The sequence below is a fragment of the Grampus griseus genome (genome assembly GCF_964374135.1).
Source record: "Grampus griseus genome assembly, chromosome: 14".
Taxonomy (NCBI): Eukaryota; Metazoa; Chordata; class Mammalia; order Artiodactyla; family Delphinidae; genus Grampus; species Grampus griseus.
The window spans coordinates 87,795,783-87,821,986 of NC_139008.1; the positions used below are offsets into that span (position 1 = coordinate 87,795,783).

Here is a 26,204-nt window from a genome sequence, read left to right on the forward strand (position 1 = left end):
GTGAAGCCTTCTGAGGTCAGGTGGAGCCCTGAGACTGAGGATCCACAGGGCTCAGCGTGGGGCCCGGCACGTGTCCGTACTCAGAACACTCAGCCCCCACCCCCACCCCCACCCCACCCCCACCCCCCGCAAGCGCTGGGCTGCCCAGGGCTCCCAGGCTGGTCCAGGGTCACAGGGCTGGAGCCCACCTTCAAAGATCCATTTTAAAAATTGGTTCCCCTTGAGTCTTGCTGTCCTTGCACAGGTGAGACTACCCCGAGCCGTCAACGGATGCGTAGGCAGCCCTGCGAGGTGAGGACCACCCCACCACACCTCCATTTGTGTGTGTGCGCGGAGGCTGCCCTGCCAGCAATGTGTCCGGCCGGGATCACGCCGGCTCAGCCCCTCCAAAGCCCCATCCTTCCTGCCGCCTGGAGGGGAAGTGCCCGCGCCATCCCGAACTTCCGCGACCGGCAGCGAGGAGGCCCCGGCGCGCGAGGGTCTGACCCGCCCGCCCGCGGGAGCGCCAGGTCTGGCCTTTCCGACGGAGTGAGCAGGGCGGAGACCCAAGTTGCGCGCCCCGCCCCGCCCGCCGCGGTGGCCGTCCGGGGGCGACACGTCCTGGGAGTACGCCGGTCGGAAGCGCAGCTGGGACTGACACGTGGACTTGGGCGGCGCTGCCCGGTGGGTCGGCTGGGCGGGAACGGACCCGGACACCCTGTGCCCACGCCGTCCGCGCCCGATGCAGCCGCTCCCGGATGAGGCCCGCAGGGAAGCGGCCGAGGACGCCCAGTGGTCCAGGTGGGGCCTCGCGGCGGGGGGTGGGGGCGGGGCGGCGGTCAGGGGAGGGAGCGGGCGCCCTGGGCAGAGATGGCTCCCTGCCGCCCCGCACCTTTGCTCTGCCTGGGGGGCCTTGCACCTCCACGCCTCCCATCCAGGGCCAGTGCCACCCCCCACCCACCCAGAGCCCCCTGCACTCTCTCCAGGCCGCCCCGGTCCTGGGGGTGGTGTGCGCAGTGTCTTGTCCCGGGAGGCCTGCCTGGCTGGGCAGGGTGGCTCCCAGGCACGGCCTCCCCACCCCCAGGACCGCACCTGTGACCACCCACTGAGTGCCACCTGCGCAGGCAGGCAGTGGGCTGGGGGGCGTTGGGGGGACCACACCGGCACCTGCAGCAGTTGGCTGAGCCCTGCTGTCGTCGTGTGCCAGAGACGTGACGCCAACAGGGTCCCCACGGGGGTGTCGGTTGTGAGGGAGGAAGAGCCCAGGCAGGCCGCCCTCTTCTGCTGCCGGGTGCAGAAGGCCCTGGGACAGGGATCTGCTCACCAGCATGACTCACAGGGCGACCAGGACCGAGAGGCGAGCCCTCAGAGCAGCCCCCAGGCCGCCCGCCGCTCAGAGCTCCCTCAGGTCCTCCAGTGGAACCCAGGCCCAGAGTCAGGCCCTGCGCTTCCAGGCCCGTCCACCTCCAGCTCTGAGTCCCCCGGGCCTGCCCTGCTGCCTGCGGGACCCGCCTCCCACAGCTGATCACAGGAAGGCCTCAGAAGCCAGAAGGCTCCCTTGGGACAGGGCCTGGTGAGGGCGGGAGCCCCAAAGCCCAAATTGCAGCACGGGGTCTCCTTGCCAGGTGCCCAGGAGGGCGGCAGGCATGCGGGGTGTGCCCGGCTGGGGAGCGCCCTGCGGCCGCCTCTGCTCCCTCGCTCTCTCCCCGCCCTTGTCGAGGCGAGGCCCCGCCGACCCAGGTGGCAGGCAGCTCCGCAGCCAGCTGGGCAGAGGGCCGGGACCTCTGAAGAATGTTTTGAAACCTCCCCCTCGGTTACGCTTTAACGGATCTAGACCTGGCCGGCTTTGCCTTCACCGCCTCCCTCCCCGCCCAGTTTAGAAAGGAGCACCTGCAGGTGGGGTAGCGGGGGTCCTGGGTGGAGTGGGGCTCAGCGGGAAAAGGTGGTTCGCACCCCCGAGTGGCTAAAGGTGATGAGAATCGTGACAAGGGCGACCGTGGGCGGCTGCCGCCATGTGGATGACCCCCGAGGCAGGGCCGCTCCCCAGGGACGTCCCAGCCGGGCGCCGGCAGCCTTGGGCCCGCGCGCTCCGGCGGTTGCCTTCTGCCCCTGCTTGCCCTCTGCCCCCAGCGCCGACTCATTTCCCTTTTCTGAATCGAGGGTCCACGTGACCTTGTGTTTGCTCAGCCGTGGGTGCTTCTCATGCACAGGGGCCATTTGCAGGATGCAGAAGGTTCTAGAAGGTTCACGGAAGCACCCTGAAGAGCTGGGGGCTCAGACCCAAGGCTCGGGAGTGGACAGAGTGGGCTAGAGGCAGGTCTTCAGGCCTTTTGTGGCTGATTTTGCCATGACCTTCCGTGTTCCTAGCAAGCCCGTCCGCAGGGCCAGGATTCTGCGTCTGGCGTCCTAATCGGGCCTCTGGCAGCTGGCCGTGTCTGGGTCAACCCCTCCAGCCAGACCTCCAGCTGGCCTGTTCTGTGTCCCCAGCAGCTGTGGAGGACGTCCCTTTGCCCACCCAGTGGCGCTGCCCGCCAACTCAGGGCCAGGGCTGCGGGGGCCTCCGGGGCCCAGGGAGGAAGCACACAGCACCTGGCCCCCCAGCTCCAGAGGGCGTCCCATGCCAGCGCCTTAAACTCAGAGTGGGCTGGTTGCCTGAAAGCTGACGGGCCCTTCTTGACCTCCCGGGGCCACAAGGAGGCGGGGGGGCAGCACCGTATTCTCGGTACCCTGCCAGCCTTCCAGAGCAGGTCAGTCTCATCTGGCTTTCCCCTGTTTCTAACTGGACTTCCCACCCAGAGAGCAAACAGAGCCAGGCTCCCGGGGTGCCGGCACAGTGCATCCGAGGGAGGGGCAGGTGCCGGGGACGCGGTCCCATCTGCGCGCAGGTGACCCTCCGCTGCTCTGACCACATAAAGGAATAAAACTTCCTTTTAAAGGCAACTTCGGGCTGTGGCTGTTCGTGGGAAGTTAAAAGCCTTGCTCCCCAGCCCCTGCCACTCCCCTTGTGCACCAACCCGTGCGTGTGTGCTTGCCGAGGGCTCGCCCGCAGGGCCGTGCAGGTGGCCCTGGACGGGCGTCGGAGGCCACGGCAGGGCTGGGCTCATGAGTCCTCTGCTGGCTCCGTCCTGGTGGGCCCGGGTGGCCGGCTGGGCTGGTTTTGGTGGGCAGTTTGGACCGTGCCTCCCAGTAGGCCTGGTGGGATGTTTGCTCAGAGGGAGCAGTGTCCCCGAAGGCCTGAAGTGCGGGGCTGGGAAACAGGGGGCAAGAGGGTGGACTGGGGGTGTCATTCCCACGGTTGGAGCCGCGGAGGAGACAGGCCCTGAGCCCCCAGGGGTTGCATGTCACAAACTCAGACATTGAGCGGGTGCCTCCTGGGGACTCGCTGGCCTGGCAGAACCCCAGCCCCGCCCCTGCCCCGCCCCTCACAGTCTTTGGTTCTGTAAAGGAAACTAGCGTCTGGGACCACCAGGCCCCAGGTGAGTCTGCGACCTGCCCCGTGGGGTTCCGCCCCCTCCCGCCGCCTTAGCCTCTCCAGGGGGGAGGCCACCGAGACCTGCCGCATGCGCTGTGCTACTGTCATCCTCAGCATCTTGGCTTCTGAGTCATTCCAGGCACACTTTACGAACCAGGAAGGAGGGTGGGGGCGTGACGGCCCCTCCCTCGTCACTGAGGGTCACCGGGCAGTTTCCGAAGGGAGCAGCCCCCCAGCCCCTGCCGAGGCACGGTCCAGCGGCCGGCTCCTGGAACTGCAGAACGGCAGGCTTTCCAGCACGGGACCCTATTTCCCATTGGACTCCTATAGGAGGTTCTAATATAAAAAGCAACTCGTCCAAGAGTGCTGCCTGGGAGCCCCACCCATGGCACCCCTCCGGGCACCCAGAGACCCAGTTTGAAATCCGTGGTCCAGTGCACACGGGGAAATTGAGGCACAGGGAAGGGCAGGTTTCCCCGAGTCAGGCCAGGGCCCAGAGCGGCACCCAAGTCTCTCCTCCGGGAGAGTTGGTCACTACATCAGACCACACACATCACTGAGGGCTGCAGAACACTTTGGACTGTAATTCCCAAACTCCAAACCGGGCGCCGCCCACAAACACGGCTCTGTCTGGGGACAGCAGGCCGGGCTCCTTCACCCCAAACCCCCCCGAGGGAGGGGCTCGAGCCTGGAAGCAGCTGTCTCCGCCAGTGGGATTGCCAGACGCTGCAGCCTCCTGGGGCAACAGCTCCTCAGCTGTGAGGGCAGCAGCGGGGCCGGGGAGGCCTCTGCAGGCCTGAGACACGGGGAAGGCTCCCCGACTCGCTCCCTGGACTGTGGAAAAGTACACTGATGTGCCAGGGGGAGCGGAGCCGGGGGAGGCGCCTGTGGAGGAGGGCCGTGCTGGTGCCAGGCCTCTCCCAGCCCGCTGGCTGGTCGACAGCTCCTTGTTGGGGCTCCAGGAACTGGTGGGTCACCTTGCTGCTCACTGACCCGAGAAGGAGCTGGGTGTCAGGGACATGAGCCCATCTTCACCGAGGAAACTGAAGCTCGGGAGGCCGGGCGACGGGCCCCACGTGCCACCCCCCACCCCCCGCCCTGTCTGTGACCAGGTCCAGGACAGCAGCTTCTTCCCTCCCCGAAACTTTCCCCCAGCGCCAGGGGTGCGGAGTCCACCCTGCCAGGAGGAGGGTGCGGGCCAGAGGGGGTGGGGGGCAGCCCCACCTCGCTGCTGGCCCAGCGGTCCTGCCCCGGAGATAACGGACACAGCCGTCCGCACGCACTTATCAGTTCTTGGTGCGGGTGCTGCCTGCCAGCGGGCAAGACCCTCAGGGCCTCCGAGGTCTCTCACCCCCGGGAGGCGTGCAGGCGAGGGCTCCGGCCCTCCCAGGGGTGGTCCTGGCCTCACCCTGGACTGTCCCCCCGGAGTCGGCTCACAGCCTGAGCCTGGGTGGGGCCCACAGGCAGGGGACCTGCCCGTGTCCGCAGATGGAGTCCAAGCTTCCACTACCCTGGGCCCCACTGGCTGTTCTTTTCACGTGCCCGGCCAGTGGGGGTAGCCCCCGCCAGGTCCAGACAGGGGTCCAAGGGGGTTTGGGGAGCGAGGGTGAGACTCCAGTGTCCTGGGTCATCCGCCAGGTGAGAGGCGTCCTTCCCTCTGTTCTGAGAACTGCCCGTGCGGCTCCTGCCGGCCTCACCCTCCTGGACACCTGTCCAGTGGCCTCCCCAAGGTCTACAGCACTAATGCCTCGGGCTGCTTTGGGCAGGCCTCGGGGGCCCTGGGCTTGGAGCCCCGGCCCCGTGCCTTCCCCACAGCCTGAACCTATTCCCTTTGTGCGTCTCGCACCACCACCACCCCCCACCCTGGGGAGAACCCTTGCCCCAGTTGGGCAGGTGAGTCCAGGTGCAGGCAGGACCCCCAAGGCCCCACTGAGACTGCTTCAAGGCCTGTCCACTCTCCCGACCCCCCCCCCCAGTTGTGGCCCCCACCCTCAGGGGACGTCCCCGCCCTGTGCAAAGACATTGCAAGTCACTAGTGGTGCTCCTCCCCCAGGCCGTCCCCCACTGAGCCCCCCTCCACCTGCACAAAGGGCACTGAGTCTCCTCTCTCTTTTTCGTTAAAAAAATACCAATCCCCCCTCCCCAAACTTTGTCTCTTAGGGCAGTTCTAGATGTACAGAGCTACTGCAAAGGCAGTACAGACTGCCATGCGCTCCACACGTGTCCCCCACTCACGTCCTAGGTCAGTGTCCATTGGTCCCCATCAGTGGACTGCCGTGGGCAGTCCTGCTGCCAAAGCCCACGCTGTGCTCAGGCTCTGCACTCTCCCCCGAGGTCCCAGGGCCCCGCCCAGGGTCCCACGGCACCTGCGTCTCCTGGGCTCCTCCGGGCTCTGCACTCTCCCCCGGGGTCCCAGGGCCCCGCCCAGGGTCCCACAGGCACCTGCGTCTCCTGGGCTCCTCCAGGCTCTGCACTCTCCCCCGGGGTCCCAGGGCCCCGCCCAGGGTCCCACAGGCACCTGCGTCTCCTGGGCTCCTCCGGGCTCTGCACTCTGGCAGTTTCTGACTTCCTGGTTTGGTGACTGACAGTCGACGGTGCTGGCCAGGAGCTTTGGGGACTTGTATAGACTTGGTCTGGCAACCTTCCCAGGCGGCCAGGGCTGCCTCACTGCTGCCCAGGCTCCTCCCAGGGCCTGTCTGCCCCAAGGTGGTCTGCTGGGCAGACCCAGCTTTCCTGGGGACCCTGCGGGGGCCCATGGTGCTGTGGTACCCTCCTCTCTGCTGTGGCTGGGGTCCTCTTCCCCAGCCCGTCGCCCCCTTGGCCGGCTACCAGCTGTCAGCTTGCTGCCTTCCTGGGCCCTTGGTCCATGGAAACCGAGAGCCCGGGACCTGGAGAGCAGCACCTCCCCAGCTGCAGCTATTCAGCCTCTGCCCTGCGACAGCCATCCGGCCGCTCCCACCCCTGCTGCTTGAGGGACCCCGTGCATCATTTCTTGTGTCTGCCCGTTTCTCCCAGGAGTCACCAGACGTGAGCAGGTGGACATTTGAGAGGTGGCCGAGGGGCCCCATCCAACAGCCTCTCCTGGGCCTGACCGGGCCCTTCTCTCCCCAGACCCGAGTGCCAGGTGTGGACAGGGACGCTGCTTCTGGGGACATGCCTGCTATACTGCGCCCGCGTCAGCATGCCCGTCTGTGCCGCCGCCATGAGCCAGGACTTCGGCTGGAATAAGAAGGAGGCCGGTGTTGTGCTCAGCAGCTTCTTCTGGGGCTACTGCCTGACTCAGGTGGTGGGCGGCCACCTGGGGGACCGGTAATCCCTCCCGCGCTGCAGGGCTTGGGAGGTGGCTCCTAGGAAGGGAATGGGGGGAGGCCCCGCCCACAGCAGGACAGGGGCTGGGAGACCCGAGGGCTGCGCAGGGGTGGGCTGGGGCCGGCGCTCAGCGTGTCTCGGGTGCTTGGTTCCCTGAGGAGCAGCCGGCATCCGAGGAGGCAGCTCTGGGGCCCATGGGGACAGAGGGACCCGGCTGTACCCTGCGCGCTCAGCCTCGGCCTCCTCTGCAGAGGGGATGTGGCTGCAGCGCCCACCCCAGAGGGCAGCTCCAAGTGACGGGCGGTGCCGGCCCCCTCCCCGGGTTCCTCCACGGTAGGGTCTCCTGGTCCGGCCTGCAGCCCAGCCGCACAGCTCCCGTCACTGCCCTCTCGTCCCCCGTGCAGGATCGGGGGTGAGAAGGTCATCCTGCTGTCGGCTTCCGCCTGGGGCTTCATCACCGCCGCCACGCCGCTGCTCTCCCGCCTCAGCAGCGCCCACCTGGCCTTCATGACCTTCTCTCGCATCCTCACGGGCTTGCTCCAAGGTAGGGGGGCTGCGGGGGGCTGGACCTCGGGCCCACGCGCCGCAGAGCAAGGGGAGTGTGTGCACGGGTGTGTGTGCCCGCGTATGTATGTGTATGCATACCTGTGTGCACGGGCGCGTGTTCAGGTGGGTGCTCATGGGCGTGCACGTGTGTCCTCGTGTGTGCCCCTGCATGTGGTGTGCCTCACTTCAGAGCGGGTGCGTCAGTGCTGCAGCGCTGCTGCTGCTGAGGTCATGGGCTCTCCTCCCTGGCAGGCGGACAGCTCGGGCCGTCCCCGCTGGCGGGCTGCCGGCTCTTGGCTTCGCTTCCCTGCACCGGGCGTTGTTTGTGCTTCGAGGCCGTGGCGCCCAAGGCACTTTCCGTGTCTAGAGTCACTTCACAGTCTGGCTGGCACGTTTTAATGTCACGTGTCCTCCTCTGCCAAAACTTCCGCTCCAGGGATCCGGTGTCAGCCAGGTTGCCACGTGGCACCGTCGCCTCCACCAGCCGCATGGTGGGCACGTGCCCAGTTTCTGTGTCCTGCCAGTCGGAGGCCACACCCGCGCTGGCCGGGCCAGCAGGCTGAGGGGATGCCAGCTTTCCCAAGCCCCCCGCTCTCGTTCTTTGGGGATATTATACTTCTGGAGAGAGCCCCCCTCAAAGATCCCCAGTGGCCTGGGGGAGCTGGTGGCAGGGGCGCACACCCACCCTCCAGGGAGTGGGACGGCCTTCTGAGCTCCTGCCCTCCACCAGCATGGCATCTGACAGCATCCGTCCGCTGGACGTGACCCCTTCCTCACCACACCTCCCCACTTCCCAGAGTTCTGGTGGGGCGTGGGCCTCTAGCCCGTACCCCCAAGACCCCAGATGTATATCCTGGAATGGGCCTCTGCCTGTTTCCTGATCAGCCCCACCGGGCCGGCCCACATGTGGTCCTGGTGGTCCAGGCAGTCCAGCACCTGCGCTCCTTTGAATTCACCCCACGTGCTCCCCACATGGTGTGAGCAGGGGCCTGGGGCCCCAAAGGGAAGGCAGGGACCAAGTCCTGTCCCTATGTGCCCTGGCCTCTGAGCTTCCCCAGGTGCTTTTGGAGAAAAGCGCAGTGTAACGGGCAAGAGCTGCTTTCGCCAATGCCGTGTTTTTTTTTTTAACTAGATTTTAAAATAATTATAGCTTTACAGGAAGTTGCAGTGAAAGGTACAGGGAGGTCCCGAGCTCCCTCCCCCACCTCCCTGTGGTGGCATCTCACGTATCTACAGGGCAGCATCACATCCAGGACCTGGCAGTGCAGTTCCACGGGGCTGTTCAGGTCTCACCGACGTACACGCACCGTGTGTGTCAGTGTGTGTGCGTGTGCACTTGTCACTTGTCACCTGTGTGTGTGCTTCTGCATGTTGGTGCCAGGACTCTGGAGCCGTGTGGCTCTGGGAGCTGGCGTGACAGTGGAGGAGCGCCAGCTTGGGCCCAGAAGCCCCCCTGCAGCCGTCCTGGTGGCAGGACCTTGAGCGAACCCCCCGCTCCCCAAGCTGTCTCTTTAGCTGAGTGTTGGGAAAAGCCCAGCCCTGCTGATCCCTGGGGGTGACAGCGGGAGGAAGGAGACCCGGACTTGAATAATCACCGAGGGCCCCGCGGAGCTTCCAGCCCCGTCTCACCCCTCTGCCGGCCACCCCGGCAGGGCCCGCGGGCCAGCTCGGGACACAGCTCTGCGCGGGCCTCTGCCTTCTCTGCCGCCCCAGGGGTTTACTTCCCTGCGCTGACCAGCCTGCTGTCCCAGAAGGTGCGGGAGAGTGAGCGAGCCTTCACCTACAGCACCGTGGGGGCCGGCTCCCAGTTTGGGTAAGTCCCGGCCTGGGGGGGGCCGAGCGGGGGGGGGGTCGGTGTGGGGAGGCGAAGGGCGTGCACCTGGCAGAGCGCCTCGGTGCGTCTGGTGGGGACGGGCCACGTGCACGTCTGGGACAGGGTGACGCAGGTCTGGTGACTCTGTGCTCTGGGAGGCGCTTGCCACCCCCATCTCCATGCATGCTCTGTCCCTCTCGGGCCAGCGGCACGTGACCAGAGCTCTGGGGCTCCGGCACATGGGCTGGGGTGTTACGTTCCCTTCCATCTGTGCTGACAGAACTGGATGGGGTGCCCGTCCCGATGGGGGAGGTGGCCTGCGTTCGCCCCAGAGGGTACCCGTCATGGTCCAGACATGAAAGGTCCAGACCTGTAAGGTCCAGACCTGTGCCCCTCCCCACTGCACCCCCCAGAGCGCCAGACCCTCCTTGGGGTGACTGCACTGGGGCTGGAAGGACGTCTTGCTGTCCTGTTGGGGCTTCACGACCCCCGGGCTCAGGGCCCTCACGTTACTGCTGCCGAGGTCCAGGCAGAATGCAGAGGGGTGAGGGGTACCTGCTGCGGGGCTGGGAGCGGCCCAGATAGAAACCCAGGGGGCCCAGTGACATGTGAATTTCAGAGAAGCAATACACGGACAGGAGAGTTTCATTGTTTATCTGAAATCTCGTCTCACTGGGCGACCTGGGCCTTCCGGGGAGGGAGTGGGGTGCAGGGGAGGTACAGGGAGAGACCGTGCCCACCCCCTCCCCGCAGATGGGGAAATGGAGGCTCAGAGCGGAAGGCATCCCTCCACTGGCCTTGGGGGAAAGCCTTTCTCCTTTATCTCCTGGCCAAGCCTCAGCAGGTGGGGGGCAGCTGAGGGGTAGCCTCCGAACAGGCAGGCCAGCCTGGGGGAGGGGTGGGCCTCGAGGGCATATTTGGGACAATAGCATTGGCAGGACCTGGGGAGGCAGCTGGGTTGGGTGGTTGTTTTTGCATTTTGAAATCTTTTTGAAATTTCATCCTCTCTGATATGAGCAGCTGAAAACAGCAAGGAGGTTTTATGTTTCAGCGTGTTCTTGTCACCGCTGTCTTCTCGTTGCCCTTTTCATTTTAAAAGGATCCACACACAACTGTAGGCCAACTGGGAGGCCTAGTAAGGAGATACTAGGGCAACACAGGACCCGTGTGCCACATCACGGCTGCCACGTCCACGCTGGCCCCCGTGGCACCGGGAGTCCCCGGAAAGCTTGCATCTGTCTTAAAAAAATGCACAACATGAGGTTAAGTTTGATTTGGGGCAAAATGAGGGCTGCAGCCCGGGAGACAGCATTTCAGAGAAACTGCTCCCAGGAGGTGAGGGGAGGAGCCAGGATATAGAGGAGTTTTGCAACAAAAGGGCTGGTAATGGTCAAAAATTATTGTTAATTAAAGAAAACCCGATCTGTCAAGTTTAGGAATTTAGTGCTTTTCTGTATCTGGGAAGATGCAAGAGTCTGGGCTCACTGAAATCATTCCTTTGATGTGCACCTCAGCTCTCTGGGGCCAGTGTCCTGTATTTTCACATCCTGAGTTTCCGCAGGGCTCACCGCAGGGAGTGGCTGCAGTCAGACGGCTGCAGGATAGCAGGTATTCTTTTCAGCCCTGAGTTTCCTCAGGGCTCACTGGCTCACGTTGGAGGGCTGCAATCCTTGATGAATGTGACATCCTTTGTTTGTTGATATGGCAGGAAATATTCCATTTATAAACATTCCATTTATCACATCCCTAGCAAGCTGCCTGGGGACCAGCCTTCCGGGCAGTTGCCTCACAGGGGATAGAAATGCTCTTTTCTAGGGACTCAGGTCACCTGGGGTAGGGATCTCGGAGATGTCTCCGCACCCCAGTGAAGCGAGGGTCCCAGCCACGCCCCTCTCTGTCGTTCCAGGACACTGGTGACGGGGGCCGTAGGCTCCCTGCTCCTGGACTGGTACGGCTGGCCGAGCGTCTTCTATTTCTCGGGTGGGCTCACCCTGCTGTGGGTGTGTTACGTGTACAGGTGTCTGCTGGGTGAGAAAGGTACGTGCTGCTGCCCGGGAAGGGCGGGGGCCCTGGTGCCTTGTCCCCTCCAGCGAGCGGCCACCGAACCCCCAAGAGCAGGCCAGCTCGGGGGCCCCAGGATCCCCTAGGTAGAGCCTCACAGAAGACGCCCACTCCCTGAGTCTCAGCCGGCTACGGTCAAGTCTGGTGTGAGAGTCGCCGGGTGAACGCACACGTGCAGGGGGCTGCGCAGCCGGCAGAGGCAGATTGCAGGGGTAGAGGTGGCTCCCGGTGACAGGAGTGGGGCCTGGAGCGTTTGAGGACTCAGGGGACAGATGGCAACACTACTGTCCACCCTCGAGGGCAGATGCTGCCGAGCCCAGGCTCTGGCGGAGAGGACAGGTTGGCCCCCAGGCACAGCCGGGGACCCACGAGCCGCCCCCAGCTTCTGGCCTGTGGGGGCAGAGCCGTCCACCCTCTTTGAATGGCTTTCACGTGGAGATGCCTTGCCCTTCAGATCTCATCCTGGCCTTGGGCGTCCTGGCGCAGGGCCTGCCGGTGTCCAGACACACCAAGGTGCCCTGGAGACAGCTCTTCCGAAAGCCTTCTGTCTGGTGAGCCGGGCTGCTGCGGGGATGGGGTTTGGGGCCCTGGGGACCTCGGCCACAGGGCGAGCGGCCCACGCTGGGGCGGCTCCACTCTGGGCTCCGCGCCCTCAGGCCCCTGGCTGCCCTGGGTGTGGGGAGGGGGCTGGGGTGTGGACCCTGAGCCTGGCCCCCCCCCCCCCCAGGGCGGCCATCATCTCCCAGCTCTCGGCGGCCTGCTCCTTCTTCATCCTCCTCTCCTGGCTGCCGACCTTCTTTAAGGAGACCTTCCCCAGCTCCAAGGTGGGTTGGCCGCCCAGCAGCTCACAGGGTTGGGGGGCGCCGCGAAGCACACGCAGAGGGGCCCTGGGTTCCTTCCGCCGAGCTCTGGCGGCTCTGCTGCCTCCTGGCTCAGCGGCTGCACCTGGGTGCACACAGGAGAGGCCCAGCTGCTGCCCCGGCTGCCTGCCCGTCTGCGGACAGTCCTTCCCGGGGGGTGGGGGGGCACGCAGGGGCTGTGATGTGGGCACAGATGTCAGCTGCTGGTCAGCCTGGCTGACTGCACCCCAGCCGCCCGGCTACCCTCCCAATTCTGGTGACCGGGGCCCCCTGGCTGCACACTCTGGGCAGGGTGCGGCCCCCCAGCTCTGCCCCGCGGGGTGTGGGGGGCCGTGAGGGAGGCTCTCCCTGCAGGGGTGATAGCACTTGGGGGCCCAGCGCTCAGTCAAGGTCGGGGATGACTTAGGATCTCGGAGGCCCAGCCTGTGGGCAGAGAGCCTGGTGGGCAGTGGTGGGCGTGGATGACCGCCTGGGCTGTTCATCCTTTCCCCGTGGTCGCGCACCTGCCCTGGTGGCCTCTGAGGCCCCTGCACCCTCCTTCCCTGCAGGGCTGGGTCTTCAACGTGGTGCCCTGGCTAGTGGCCATTCCTGCCAGTCTGTTCAGCGGGCTTCTCTCAGACCGTCTCATCAATCAGGGTGAGCCCTGGGGGAGGGGCCGGGCAGGGAGCCATGCCTGGGCTTTGCCTCACTCTGGGGGGCAGAGAGGCACCCCACCTGGGGTGCTCCTGTAGCGATGGGAAGAGGCCACGCCCCCGAGGACCAGGCCGTGAGAGTGGGACCCCTGGCCCTTAGAGCCAGCCAGGTGGGCCCGTGGAGCCCGGCTCCCGGCCCGACTCTGCTGATGACTGCCTCCAGCTTCTCACCCCCCAGCCTGTTTCCCCAGGTGGGGACATTGGGACACAGTCACACTGCGACGGTGGAATTCCTCCACCTGGGGGCTGGACACAGCCCCCGGCCTCTTCAGAGGAGGAAAGGGCACCTGGTGAGGTCAGAGGTCTCAGGCCTGAGACCCGAGTGCACACGGCCCGAGGATGACTGTCCCGCAGACACGCAAGCTCCCCACGACCCTGCACTGCACGTCCTTAAATGTCAGTCTTGTCCTAGTTACAGAAGAACCACCCACTCATTGTGGAAAAATTAGAAAATTGGTAGAAACACAAAGCAAGCACTTTGTAACCATAGAGTGGCCTTCCTCAGGTGCGTCTGCCAGGCCTCGGCCTTGGGAACCCTCTAAGTGCACAGGCTCATACACGTGTGCGCGCGGCTCACGGCGATGCAGGGGCTGCCCCACCGCCAGCCCAGCCCGGCCCTCCTCTCCCCGCTCCCTCCGCGCAGCCGTGAGGGTGGGACCCACTCTGGGTGCCGTCTGGGGTGGGACAGCACAGATGGGCCGACAGGATGTCTCCTGGTCTCCCCGTCTAGGTTACAGGACCATCACTGTGCGGAAGTTCATGCAGGTAGGAGGGTCGTGGGACGGCTCTCTCCCTCCGGACATCCCTGTTTTGTTCCTGGGGCCCCTGACCTAGAAGGGGACTGGTGTGGCACAGTGGCTGGAGGGCACTGTGGGGCAGTGCTTGGGACTGGCTTGGCTGACCTGAGGCCCTTCCCTGAGTCCTGGTGCCCGTTTGGGGGCCTGGGTCGGCTCACGTCGAATGGGCTACGACCAGCAGGTCCAGATCATTCGTGCAGCCTCGTCCCAGTGGCCACCAGGCAGGCCCCAGCCCGGGAGGGGTGCCCACCGACCCTCGTTCAGTGTGGCTCAGGCAGCCCAGGAAGGGGCGAGACTCCCACCCCGTCCCCACTCGTCTCTCCCGCAGGCGATGGGCCTCGGCCTGTCCAGCGTTTTTGCCCTGTGTTTGGGCCACACCTCGAGCTTTTGTAAGTCTGTGGTCTTTGCATCAGCCTCCATCGGCCTCCAGACCTTCAACCACAGGTAAGGGCCAGGTTCCTCGTCCACCAGAGCCACCCACGCTGCCTTTGGGCTCCCGGGTCCGGGGCCCCTGGCTCGGGGCGCACATGGAGGGCGGGCGCATGGCAGGTCCCCACAAGTGAGCCGCGAGGCGAAGGGCAGTCAGGGTATCAAGCCGGTGAGGACCTGGGCCTTTTGGGAAAACAAAACGGGTGCTTGGGGAGGGGCTGGCAGAGCAGATGAGGGTCCCCAAGCAGCATCTTTTGAACCAAAGGTGGGGAGCGAGCCCATCGGATCCCACGTGTTGTTCTGCGGGCCTCCCGGCCTGCGCAGCAGCTCAGTGTTTAGTCAGAAAAACTGCACTGACTTGTCTTGGGAATCGGCACCTTGATGTCGTTTTCCAGATTATCGGGTGGCAAATGAGTGTGAGTCCAGGCAAACTCACCTCCCTGTCTTGTTTCATCCTGGGAGTGGGTCCCATGCGTAACCGCTGAGCTGGAGCTGAGCTCCTGGCGTGGCCAGCCTCCGGAATCCAGGTGATCGGAGGACCGACCGCCGGCTTGGCGGGTGGCGGGTGGCGGCCGCCCTGTGGTCACTCACCCGCGTCCTTTCCTCTTCCCGCAGCGGCATTTCCGTTAATATCCAGGACCTGGCCCCGTCCTGTGCCGGCTTTCTTTTTGGTGAGGACCTTGGCCCCTCGTTGGACAGGAAGTGGCTGCGCCCCCCTGCTCACCCCCTCCCCGCTCCCAGGGCCCCCAGGTGGGTGCGCCGTGGGAGGGTCACAGTGGGCCTCCGCTGACTGGTCCTCGTTCTCTCTGTCCTGTTTCAGGTGTGGCCAACACAGCTGGGGCTTTGGCAGGTGAGAAGTGGGCTGGGGTCCCCTGCCTGCGGGTTTCAAACCCAGAGTTCCCCGGGGCGCCGCCCCACGCCTGTGTCCTCCCACCTGCTCCGCTGCTTCGGTCCTCAGGGTGGGGTGTGGCACCCCTTGGGGGGTCCCCACAGTGTCAGAGCAGTGGCGGGGGGGGGGAGCCCAGACCCCAGAGCTGGCCGGGGGAGAGCACAGAGCCGTCTACCACGGTGCTCATGCTTCCAATGGCATGTAACCGTCCCCAACCACGTGACCCGCAGATGTGAGTGAATCCCCGAGGTCCAGGGTCCCCAGAGGCCAAGTGCCTGGGTGACGGTGACGGGGCTCATGCCCTCAGGCCCCCCGCCCTCAGCTCCCCTCAAAGCTGTCCTCAAAGGGGCGGGATGGCCCATCACCCCGTCTGCTTGTCCCCTCTCGAGGGTGCAGGAGTCGTGGGCGTGTGCCTGGGTGGCTACCTCATCGAGACCACGGGCTCCTGGACGTCCGTGTTCGACCTGGTGGCGGCAGTCAGCAGCCTCGGGCTATGCACCTTCCTGGTGTTCGGGAAGGCCCAGCGGGTGGACCTGAGCCCCGCCCATGAGGACCTCTAGCCGACCGACCCCCTGTCCCCGAGGACCCAGCGCCGTCAGCCTCGGGGACAGCGTTCAGCTTAGAGGCCCCTTGCTCCTGGCCCGCAGGGTGAGCAGAGGCGGGGGAGCCTCAGCCCCGCAGGAGAGTGCGGTCCGGTTCCCCCGCCCTTGGGGGTAGCAGCCTCCTTCCGGGCTGGTGGGACCTCACGGTGGGTGGATTAGCATCTTCAGTAGCAGCAGCTTCGTCACAGACACGGCCTGTTCCTCGTAGACCAAGCCCCACGTGGTCAGCCCGCCCGGGGCCGTGTCACTGCAGGGCAGGGCGCCCCACGGGAGTCTCTCCCCAGACCTGCCTGGCTCTGTTTCTCTGCTCTTGGGGTCGGATCTCTGTGGTGGGCCGTCCTGTGCACTGCGGGGCGTTTAGCAGCGTCCCTGGCCCTCACCCACTAGATGACCCCCCTACTCATGACAGCCAACCCTGTCTCCTGACATCACCAAGTGTCCCCGGGAGACCTGCCCCCTGGCTGAGGACCACAGCTCTAGAAGAAGGCCAGGGAGGGCTGTGGTGTTTCCGCTTCTCTAGGCACCCAAGCTGAGGCCCCCCAGTTCGATGGGTGGGCAGAAGTGGGGGCTCGAGGCCCTTGTGCATCGTTGGGGACCCTGCCCCCGGCGTCCCCTCCCGTGGATTCCCAGGCACTGGCGATGCGTCCTGCTCCCCTGGTGCCTGGGGAGGGCGCGTGGGCACCCGCTCCTGGCCAGGACACGCCCCGGAACCAGTGAACCCACCGGTCCGCATTCTCTTTCTCCCTCCTTATTTACAATAGAGGGACCGGTCGTCTCGCGGATTAATAATAGATTTTGCAAGATGTATATGCAGAGAAAAGAAACTATGAGAATGGAAAAGCACACCAAAGCCTTATTTAAATGATGACTATTAAACTATTTAAAAAGAAAACCATAATGTTATTTAAGGCCCTTCTTATGAAAAGAATAAACGAGTGTTAAAGATTTATTTCACTAGTTCGAGGAAACCAGCAACGTGTTTCAAACAGTCGAAGGAAAATGCCAAGAACAGACATACTGATCCTCCAGGATGCTGACACACACGTGCAAATACAGCCGAGGTGGGGTTTCCTAGCTCCCGCTCTGGACAGACCCCGCCTGTGCGTCTGTGTCGGAGCTGCTTGGTGTAGCTGTCAGCTGTGTAGATTCTAGAATCAGACAACTCCTAATTTTCCATGTAAGCAAAGATTTCCTCCCGCAGCCCCCCCACTTGTGATCAGAAAGACTCTGAAAGAAAGATTCGCGATTACAGAGTGAGTCTGGCCCCTGTAGGTTTGGCCTGACTGTTCACGGAGATGCAGCCAGAATGTTAATTTGCCATAAAGGCCGCGCTGTCTGCTCGGCTGGGGGTTTTCATGAGAAACCGCGGGTGGGTTTCTAGGCTGTGCTCTCCCGAGCTGGGAGCCCTGCCCGGGAAACTCCCCGGGGCGGGGTGGTTTCCTCAGGACACAGGACACAGGACACAGGACACAGGACGCAGGTGTGTCCTCGTGCCTGCAGCGCAGGGATGCTCTGCCTTCTTGTTGGGCAACCGTCACCGCCATCATCGTCGTGACTTTCTCCTCCCAAACTGGAGCTCTCCCCTCCCCCTCCCCCAGATCCTGGCGCGCACCATCTGCTTTCCGTCTCTATGAACTTGGCCCTCTAGGGACCTCAATGGAAACGTACCCTACGGCGTTTGTCCTTTTGTGGCTGACTCATCTCGCTAAGCATGGTGTCCTCAGGGCTCGTCCGTGCTGCAGCGCGTGCTGGGCTTTCCTTCCTTTGTAAGTCCGTGGAATACTTCATTGCATGGCGGGACCACGTGTTGTTCAGCTCTTCATCCATCGGTGGACACTGGGCTGCTTCCACCTCTCGGCCGCCGTGAATTCGCTGCTGTGAGCATGGATGTGAGAGTAACACCTTTCTTTCTAACCCACAGCAAACTGTAAACTCTTGGAGAGCGTGAGAGAGACGGCCCTTCCCGTGGGAACATAGCCGTCTGGGGTCTCAGTGCTCGAGCCCTGAAGGGATGCGGGACCCAGAAGGTGCTGGTGGGTCCTGCTCAGCAGGGGGTCCTAGGGCATACGTGTAAACTGGGATCCCCGGCCTCCTGGAATCCGAGTCTGGTCACGCTTCTGTTAGCACCTGGCAGAATAGGGGAGGGAGAAGCCAGGATGTGGGGGCCCTGGGCCTGCTGTGCAGTAGCTGGGCCCAGCCTCCTCCCGTCACTGCCGTCCCTCGTGCTCAGTGTCACCTTGGAGCTGGGTGCGGCCCCTCAACCCTTCCCAATGCCAGTGTTGGGCCCTGGGTCGGGCTCCGAGGATTCCAGGTGAAATGGTTGTTGGCGGGGAGGGCAGCGTTAGCACAGATGGGCGGGAGGATGGCCGGGCCCCGCTGTGTTATCTGGTGCAGCCAGGCTCAGACACGTCCCCAGCCCGGCTGGCCCTGGCAGGATCCCAGGGCCGACACCAACCCTGAGTGCAGTAGGGGGAGAGCCGGTGCGGAGTCTGTAGGGCCACCAAACCCCAGACACTTCCCTCCGGAGAGGAGGGGCTCTGGCCGCCCGGGACCGTGAGTGTGCACTTGTGCAGGGCATGTGTGCAATAGTGCATGTGTGTGTGTGCATTTGTGCACGCGTGTGTGTACGCCTTGCCTGCCCGGCCCACAGCCAGGAGGCGCCTCGGGAGAGCCAGGCTGCTGTCCTCCTGCAGCTGGCTGACAGAGGGCGCCGTCTGACAGGGCTTTTCCCGGCCCCAGAGCAGCCGACCTGACGCTTCCCTAGGGCGCCAGGTGGGAGCCGAGGGGTCCAGCTGGCCACCCTGTGCCGTGCAGGCCGGTGCTCTTGCCCCTCAGCTCTGTAGGAAGGGACGGGTTGGAAGGACATTCCAGGCGCAGGGAGGCTCGAGGCTGGACCCCGAGGCGGGAGGGGGCCCGAGGAGCGGCAGGACCTGGGGGTGCGCGTATGGGAGCGGGGACCCTCTCCCACCACCCCTCCCCCAGTCTGGGTCCCCACTGTGGGTCCCTCCCGCTGGCTGCTGGGCCTGCACACACGGGGTTACGGCGTCCACTTCTTCTTTCTTTTTATAAATTTATTTATTTATTTTTGGCTGCGTTGGGTCTTTGTTGCTGCGCACGGGCTTTTCTCTAGTTGTGCCGAGCGGGGGCTGCTCTTCGTTGCGGTGCCCGGGCTTCTCATTGCAGTGGCTTCTCTCTCTTTTTTTAAAAAACTATTTATTTAATTTATTTATTTTTGGCTGCGTTGGTTCCTTCGTTGCTGCGTGCGAGCTTTCTCTAGTTGTGGTGAGTGGGGGCTACTCTTCGTTGCAGTGCGTGGGTTTCTCATCGTGGTGTCTTCTCTTGTTGCAGAGCATGGGCTCTAGGCTCCCGGGCTTCTGGAGTGTGGCTTGCGGGCTCTAGAGCGCAGCCTCAGTAATTGTGGCGCACGGGCTTAATTGCTCTGGGGCATGTGGGATCTTCCTGGACCAGGCCTCAAACCCATGTCTCCTGCGTTGGCAGGCAGATCCTTAATCACTGCGCCACCAGGGAAGCCCGCGGTGGCTTCTCTTGTTGCGGAGCACGGGATCTAGGCGCACAGGCTCAGTAGTTGTGGCGCACGGGCTTAGTTGCTCCGCGGCATGTGGGATCTTCCCGGAGCACGGCTCGAACCCGTGTCCCCTGCATTGGCAGGCGGATTCCCAACCACTGCGTCACCAGGGAAGGTCTGTGTCCTCTTCTAACAAGAAGACAGACAGCAGCAGGACTTCGGGGTTGGAGGTCCTGGGGGGGCCGTCCCCCGGTCCTCTCCCCAGGGCACAGGTGTCCTCAGGGGCAGGGCTGTCCCCCGACCTGGGACTGCAGGAGTTTGGCGTCAGGACGGGCTGGGGTCCCTCTGGGGCCCAGGATGTGCCAGTCCAGGCTCCCCCCGATGTCCTGTCCCCAGACCCCACCAGCCCCACACAGGCCTCGCCGGGCTCCCTCCCCCATCTCCCGCTCTCAGGAGGGGTGTCCCCTCCTGGTCACCATAAGTGACACTCTTCTGTCATTTCTTTAAAACAGGATCTTTAATGGCCAGTTAATATCTGTAATTAGCATGTTAATTAGCCTCACCTCTCTGGGCTCCCGCCACCCCCACTTCTGGCTTTGTCCTTCAGCTGTAGGACAAGGCCCTGGGGGTGCCCCCTTGCCCCTGGGGGACCCCTGCTCGCCTTTCCTGGGCGGGATGTGCAGGGGCCATCCTGGGCGTTTGGGGCGCCCCCGAGGCCGCGGGCCGTGTTCTCTCCAGTGTTCGGTGGAGCCTGCCGTTTGTTCCGTCCGCTGGTTCCTGCAGAAGGAGCAGGGCTGCGCGTAGGAACACACTTTTGATGGGCACTTGCTTTATCATGTTTAATTGAACACCGTTGAAGCCGTGGCATGAATATTCAGCGAGGTGGCTGGAAGCCTCATCTGATTGCGGGACGCGCCCCAGCACGGCGCCTGTCAAAGGGGGAGCGAGGTAGGGAAGCTATTAATTGAAATAGCTTCATTAATTAGTAATTAACAGCAGAGAAATGACTGTGTAACACGTCGTATTTCAGTAGATGCCCTTCATGTGTTATGGGACCTGTAATTAAAGGACGGGGCATTTTAATTACAGGCAAGCTTGGCCCTTTGAACTTTGGAATACAAAAGAGGCCCCCAGCTTTCAAGGAAGCTGGCGGGGAGGCTGGTGCAGGTGCAGGGACTGTGTGCCTGGCCGCCCCTCGCTCCTCGGGCGCGTGGGCTCTGGCTTCTCCTCCCTGCACCTGGAGGACGTGGCCCTATGGGTTCTCCTGGGGTCACAGGCCGGTGCAGGGGAGCAGTGGGGTGGGAGGGAGGACCCAGAGGGTGATGCCTGCGCCACCCTGCTGGCAGCGTCCTGCGAGGAGGGGCTGAGAGCAGTGCCCTGAGGCCGGACGGAAGACCCCCGGGCCAGCTGCGCCCGCCCGCCCCCCACTGGGCTCGCGTCTCTGCTCTGTCCTGATGGACAGCAAGAAGTCCAGGGACAGTGCTCGTCGAGAGCACCCGCACGGTGGGGAAGGATGCGCCTAGCGCCCTGAGTGCGTGGTGGTCCCCTCCTCTCACGTGGACACGCTGAGCCCAGTGGGCAGGCCCCCGAGCCCACCCGAAGCCGCGCTGCTCCTCATGGGCACTGCAGGGTGCCCTCCCTGCCACTCCTGCCTCCTGCTGGATGTGAAGCAACAGCTGTGTCAGCTCCACGTCTCTTTCCAGCTCATGCTCTCTGTCTCTGTCTCCCTCTGTCTCTGTCTCTATCTCTGTCTCTCTTCATTGTCTCTGTCTCTATCTCTGTCTCCCTCTGTCTCTGTCTCTCTCTATCTCTGTCTCTCTTCATTGTCTCTGTCTCTATCTCCGTTTCTGTCTTTCTGTCTCCGTCTCTGCCTCTTTATCTCTGTCTCTCTTCATTGTCTTTGTCTGTCTCTGCCTCTCTCTCCCCAGAGGGGTCGCGGGCCCCTCACCCTGGCCATCTGTTGACACGACTCTCCTAAGGTCCCGGACGACGAAGTCCAGCTGTCCCTCCAGCCTCTCTGGGCCTTACTCTGAGAGGCTCCTGCTTCAGCCTCTGAGCCACAGGGCTCCGCGCCCCCCCCCCCCCAGCCCTGGCTCCCAGGCTCTCGCGGTCGCTAGATGCGCCTGCCCGTATTCTCCCACCTGGAGACTTTGGCCGGGCCTCTGTCTCCGCCTGGACCCCCTCCCCACTCCATCTAGTACACGTGTGCAACCCTCATGAACATGCACACGTGTACACAGGCACACGCGTGAGCACACTCAGGCACACACGCGCATGGTACTGACGCGGGGGTCCCTGCTAGGCAGGGGCTCCTCTGTGCCCCCCGCCTGTGTGCTCCTTGGCGAGGGTGCAGCCTGCACAGGGCACAGGAGGCCTGGCCTGGGGGTGCATGGCACACACTGTCCGCCTGCCAGGGGTGCCCGCCAGCAGGACCCGGGACTCCTGCGTCCCACACTGGGTGGCAGAAATCCTGGGCCTGTGGTCTCGGCATTGATCGGGCACTTCTGGTGCCCATATCAGGGGCTGGGGGAGGCAGGTAGCGGGGAGGACCCCACTCAGCCCCAGAAGCCAATCTAGCATAGGATGCTGCGGCTGTTTCAAAACCTGGCCCCCAGACTCCTTCTCTGGAAAGATGGGGCCTGTGTCCCCCTGGGATCTGGGTGGGCCTGTGAGACCAGAATGGGACACTGGAGCTGGTGAGCCTATGCCCTGCCCTCCTGGGGCCGCCATGCTGTGAGGAAGCCCGATCGGAACGCCTGGAGGAACCCACCCCTGCCAGATGCCCGGCACAGACGCAGGCAGAGAGCACACGATGATGGACAGAAAAGCACCCAGATCTTGGGATGATTAACTGAGCAGAATAGCAACCAGGTAAGAGCTGGAGAGAAGATCCCACAGGACGGACGGGAGGCTTCAGGAGAGGGGCCGTCCAGGGGGCTGCAGGAGCAGGTGTGTTTGAGCTGGGTCTGGGGGAGGCGGCGGGAGGGGGGGCTGTTGCTTGGCGAGCACAGCCCTAGGGACAGTCCCGCTTGGCCAGGCAGTGGGGACCTGGCTCCAGTCAGTGCCCCCTTCGGAGGGTCACCGGCCACTCTGTGGCTGTCCAGTAGTTGGGAGAGAATTTGGCCCCCTCCCAAAAGCGTGTCCTGCCTTTGGCCAGGCGGGCAGCGGACCTAGGAGCTGCTTTAGGGAAGAGCCGGAAGAGCATCAGAGCCAAGGACAGACCTTGGGAGACAGCACTGAGCGTGCGGGGACCGCGACGTGAGATACAGCCTGTCCAGCTGATGCGTCAGCTAATGCGTCAGCTTCCACCACCATCCTGCACGCCTGCGCGTGGTTCCTGCTCTCCCTCCCGCCTCTGGCTGGGAGAACCTTCAGCCGGCACTCAGGCTGGGGTTGGAGGGAGACCTGGGGGAGGGGAGGCCTGGCAGGGGGTGGGACCGTGGAGACCCGCTTGCTGCCTGCACCGCCCCCTCCCTGCCACACCCGATGGGACATTTTGCACCATTTGGCCCCTTCTCCTCCTGCCTTCTACTCTCACGCGCGCCCGTTGACGCATTTTTACTAACAGAACCTGGCACCTCCGCACAGAGCAGCCAGCACTTTCAGGATGGGTCCGGTGGGGTTGTCCTAGGGCTACCAGGACCAAGCGCTCAGGAGGGGGGTTTGAACAACAGACACAGATCCTCTCACAGTCCTGGAGGCTGGAAGTCTGAGGTCGAGGTGTGGGCAGGGCTCCTCCTGAGGCCTCTGTCCTGGACATGTAGACGGCCGTCTTCTCCCTGCGTCCTCACGTGGTCGTCTTTCTGTGTGCGTCTGTGCCCTGATCTCCTCTTCTTATCAGGACACGGTCAGACTGGTCCAGGGCCACCCTAAGGGCCTCAGTTTAACTTTATCACTCCTGTAAAGGCCCTATTTCCAAATACAGTCACATTCTGAGTTCCTGGGGGTTGGGACTTCAACATATGAATTTGGGGGGACATCATACAGCTCATAACAGTGTGGCTCCCCCGTTTCCACCTACCCTGAACCGAGGGCCGTAGGAGCCAGAAGGGGCTGCTGTGGAGACCTAGTGGGTGCTACGGGCCGCCCGGACCCCCGGTAAGGGTGCGGAGGGGGCTGCCGACAGCGCACAGTTGAGTCTCTTTCCCGGGGTTGACCCCCAGTGTGACTCGCCATCTTGCAGGGGATTAAGGCCCTGCTCTAGGCCTCAGTGGGGACAACCCTAAAGGGCATCAGGCTCCAGAGTTCTCCATGGGGGGGTGGAGGCTTCTGTTGTGGTGCACTGCACCCCAACTCCGCCCCTGCTCCCCCCCGGCTGGTGTCAAGACCACCCCCATGACCTCCTGCAGCCAGTCTCCAGCTCGGCCTCGCCTGCAGGGGGCCCGACCTGAGGCAGGCCCCGCACCGCAAGCTGGGGGCTCCCAGAGCCCCTCCGAGCTTGGGAGGGACCTACGTCTGCCATGTCTGGGGCTCTCCATACGCTAAACAAGGAAGAAATGCCAGAGCTGCGTTAGGAGACGCAGCTCCCAGGGATGAACCGCTCCCAACGCCCAGGGAACGGAGGTGAGTTGGTGACAGTGCAGCTGGGTCCTGCTCCCAGAGGAGGTGGGGCAAGCCCCCAGGCGCCCGGGCGCTTATGTGAGGGACCCTCGAGCTGGGCATGGGTCGCCCTTCCCCCCTCGGCTGCGGGACGAGCTTGGCCGGGCTGGGGCTTCAGGTGTGGGATCCGCTCGCGGCACTGCAGCACCTTGTGGTCCCGGCCCGTGCGTCCCCGAGGACCCTCAGCGGCACGGGTTCCCGGACTTTTCTCCCCAGGCCAATGAGTCGGCCTCCTCCCCTCCGGCACTTGCCCCAAGTGGATGACCTGCACAGGGACGGGCCCAAAGGAGCCAGGTGGGGAGGGTCCCAGGCCTGCAGCCCTGTCTCCACCACTGTCTCCCGACGGGGAGCTTGGCTGGGTTCCTCAGTCATCCGTCCATGGGGCCGCTCACTACTTCCATCATTTCTGTTTCCACGTTTCCTTTTCTGAAATGATTTTCACCAGGGTTAATTCTTTTTTTTTCTTTCTGTTTTTCTTTTGTTTTTGGCCACGCTGCGCGGCTTGCAGGATCCTAATTCCCTGACTAGGCACTGAACTTTTGCCCCCTGCGGTGGAAGTGTGGAGTCTTGACCGCTGGACCCCCAGGGAATTCCTAGGGTTAATTCTTTTATGTGAAAAACAGACAAGGCTCAGCTACTTGGTCTACGTCAAAATCTGCCAATCATGAGGTCCGGTCACTCTGGGGCCTGTGGCCACCTCACCCTCTTGTCCTGGGCATGTCTGAAGCCTTAACTTCTGCCAAACAGACCTTTTCCTTCCAATGACCGTTGCTCAACACAAAACACGACTTTGAGCACCTCGCAGGCCCCGGGCAAAGACTGGGCAAAACCGGGCAAAATCTGGGCAAGACCAACATTCTTGGGCCAAAACAGCTGAGCCAAGGTCCCCACTGCCGGTCGATCCCTCCTCCCCGCCTGTGCCCAGCCTGAGTCTGAAGCCCCGGCCAAGGGCGCGGCTGCTGCAAGCCTGTCCTCCCTTCCCCGCGTCCGGCGGGGCTGGGGTGACTCTGGGCTTCCTGCCGCGCCGCCGGAGGCAAAGCCCTCCGCATCCTCAACAGTCCTCCATGTTGAGTGGAGACTGTGGCAGCAGGCGGCCTCGGGCCAGTTTCTGTCCCTGGGACCCTCTGTTGGGAAGCAGCGGGACATGGGCAGGGGCGGCCAGGGGTCTCAACCCTACAGCAGGAGACCCCTCGGAGCCAGCCCGGCCCTGCTCTGGCTCCTGAGTTAGCACCCCCGGCCCCGCCTGCTGCTCGGACCCCATCCTGGGCCTGCGCCCGTGAGTCCCCACGCGGACGCGTCTCCAGAACTGGCCCTAATGGGCGGCACTGGGGGAAGAAGAAGGGGGGCCGGCAGCTGCCTCCTTGTGGGCGGAGGGCCGACCTCGGCCCCGGTCAGCGTGGGGCGGGCGGGGTCAGCGGGCGTCCCAGGTCCCACACTCCGTCCGGGGCCCTGACGGACGCCTCTCCTCGCCCGTGTCCCGTTCTGTCACTGTGGCCGCTCCGGGGACTCGCCTGCCTGTTTACAAACTCGTGTCTTCGTCCCGGCAGAAACAGTCCTGTCTCCTGCTCACCAGCAAGATTCAAAGGGCTTCGGAGAATAAATGTTTTCCTAGGTTTTAGCTGACATTCAATTTTAATGACTTTTTAAACAAAGTGACTGTGAAGCGTGTGCGTGTTGCGGCCTCCTGATGTCTGCCAGGTGTTTTCGCCCATGTGGGGCGCAGATGCTGATTGCGCTGCCCTAATAGCTCATGAATAGCGAGCGCTCGGCGCTTCCCTTTGTGCGAGGCGCCGCCAGTGGCCAGCTTGCTCTCAGAAGCGGCCCCGCCGCCTGTCAGTCAGCCCTCACTGCAGGCGCCTTCTGGTGATTAGAAGCCGCTTGGAGAGCGAGAGCTCCAAATTAGCTTTAAATAAAAAGTAAGAATATTCATGCTGTTGAACATCTAAAGGTAAGAGAAACAACAGAATCCAAACCTGCTGGCTTGTGTCCTGGTGCTGCTGGCGGAGGGGGCTGCAGGCCCCAGACCCACCAGGGTTCCCCAGGGACCGGGCACAGGGCAGAAGCAGGGGGATCGTCAGGGCACGCAGGTGACCTGGGTCAGCCTGAGACACGAGGCCATCGGAGAGCGGGAGGGGCAGACCATTTCCTGTCGATTGTGGGCCTCTGTGGGACATGAGAGGTCATCCTGAGGAGGAGGAAAGAGCCTGTCTCCTTGAGAGGAGGACAGTGTCCCCTTAGAAGAAGTGGCGAGGACACAGCGTCTCGGCTGGGGGTCATGTGGGCACGCGGGCTGCCAAGCGATGCCTGCTCTCCCCGTCTCCTTCAACCCACCTCCCGGCCTCTGACATCTCTCCCAGGCCCGGCCGGTTCACCCCTGCTGCTACGTCACACCTGCTGTTGTCCCCTCTGGGAGTCGAGGTGATCGCCCTGTGAACCCCTCTCGGGGTCTTTGCTGGGCTCCCCGCCCCAGGCCCTGTTCAAGATGCTGGCTTGGCACCAACCCAGCTCAGCAAGCAGGCCGAGGGGGTTCTGGGCAGCTTCCCCGAGGTGGCGTCCGGCTGGGATGTGGTGGGCGAGATGGGTGAAGGGCCCCCGGGGCTCCGGGCACAGGCGTGCGAGGCCCAGTGGGC

At 63.7% G+C, this 26,204-nt stretch overlaps 1 protein-coding gene across 1 annotated transcript; it reads left to right on the top strand.

The window, feature by feature from the left end:
* Positions 1 to 721: 721 nt before the first annotated feature.
* Positions 722 to 15,407, top strand: SLC17A9 (solute carrier family 17 member 9; the record flags this gene model as incomplete). The annotated part of the gene is made up of 13 exons (XM_082670844.1): positions 722 to 780; positions 6,563 to 6,760; positions 7,165 to 7,304; positions 9,020 to 9,119; positions 11,026 to 11,156; positions 11,635 to 11,731; positions 11,908 to 12,004; positions 12,589 to 12,676; positions 13,463 to 13,497; positions 13,858 to 13,973; positions 14,574 to 14,629; positions 14,779 to 14,808; positions 15,244 to 15,407. 13 exons carry the CDS (start codon positions 722 to 724, stop codon positions 15,405 to 15,407), a joined length of 1,311 nt encoding a protein of 436 aa, XP_082526970.1.
* Between the last annotated feature and the right edge of the window lie 10,797 nt (positions 15,408 to 26,204).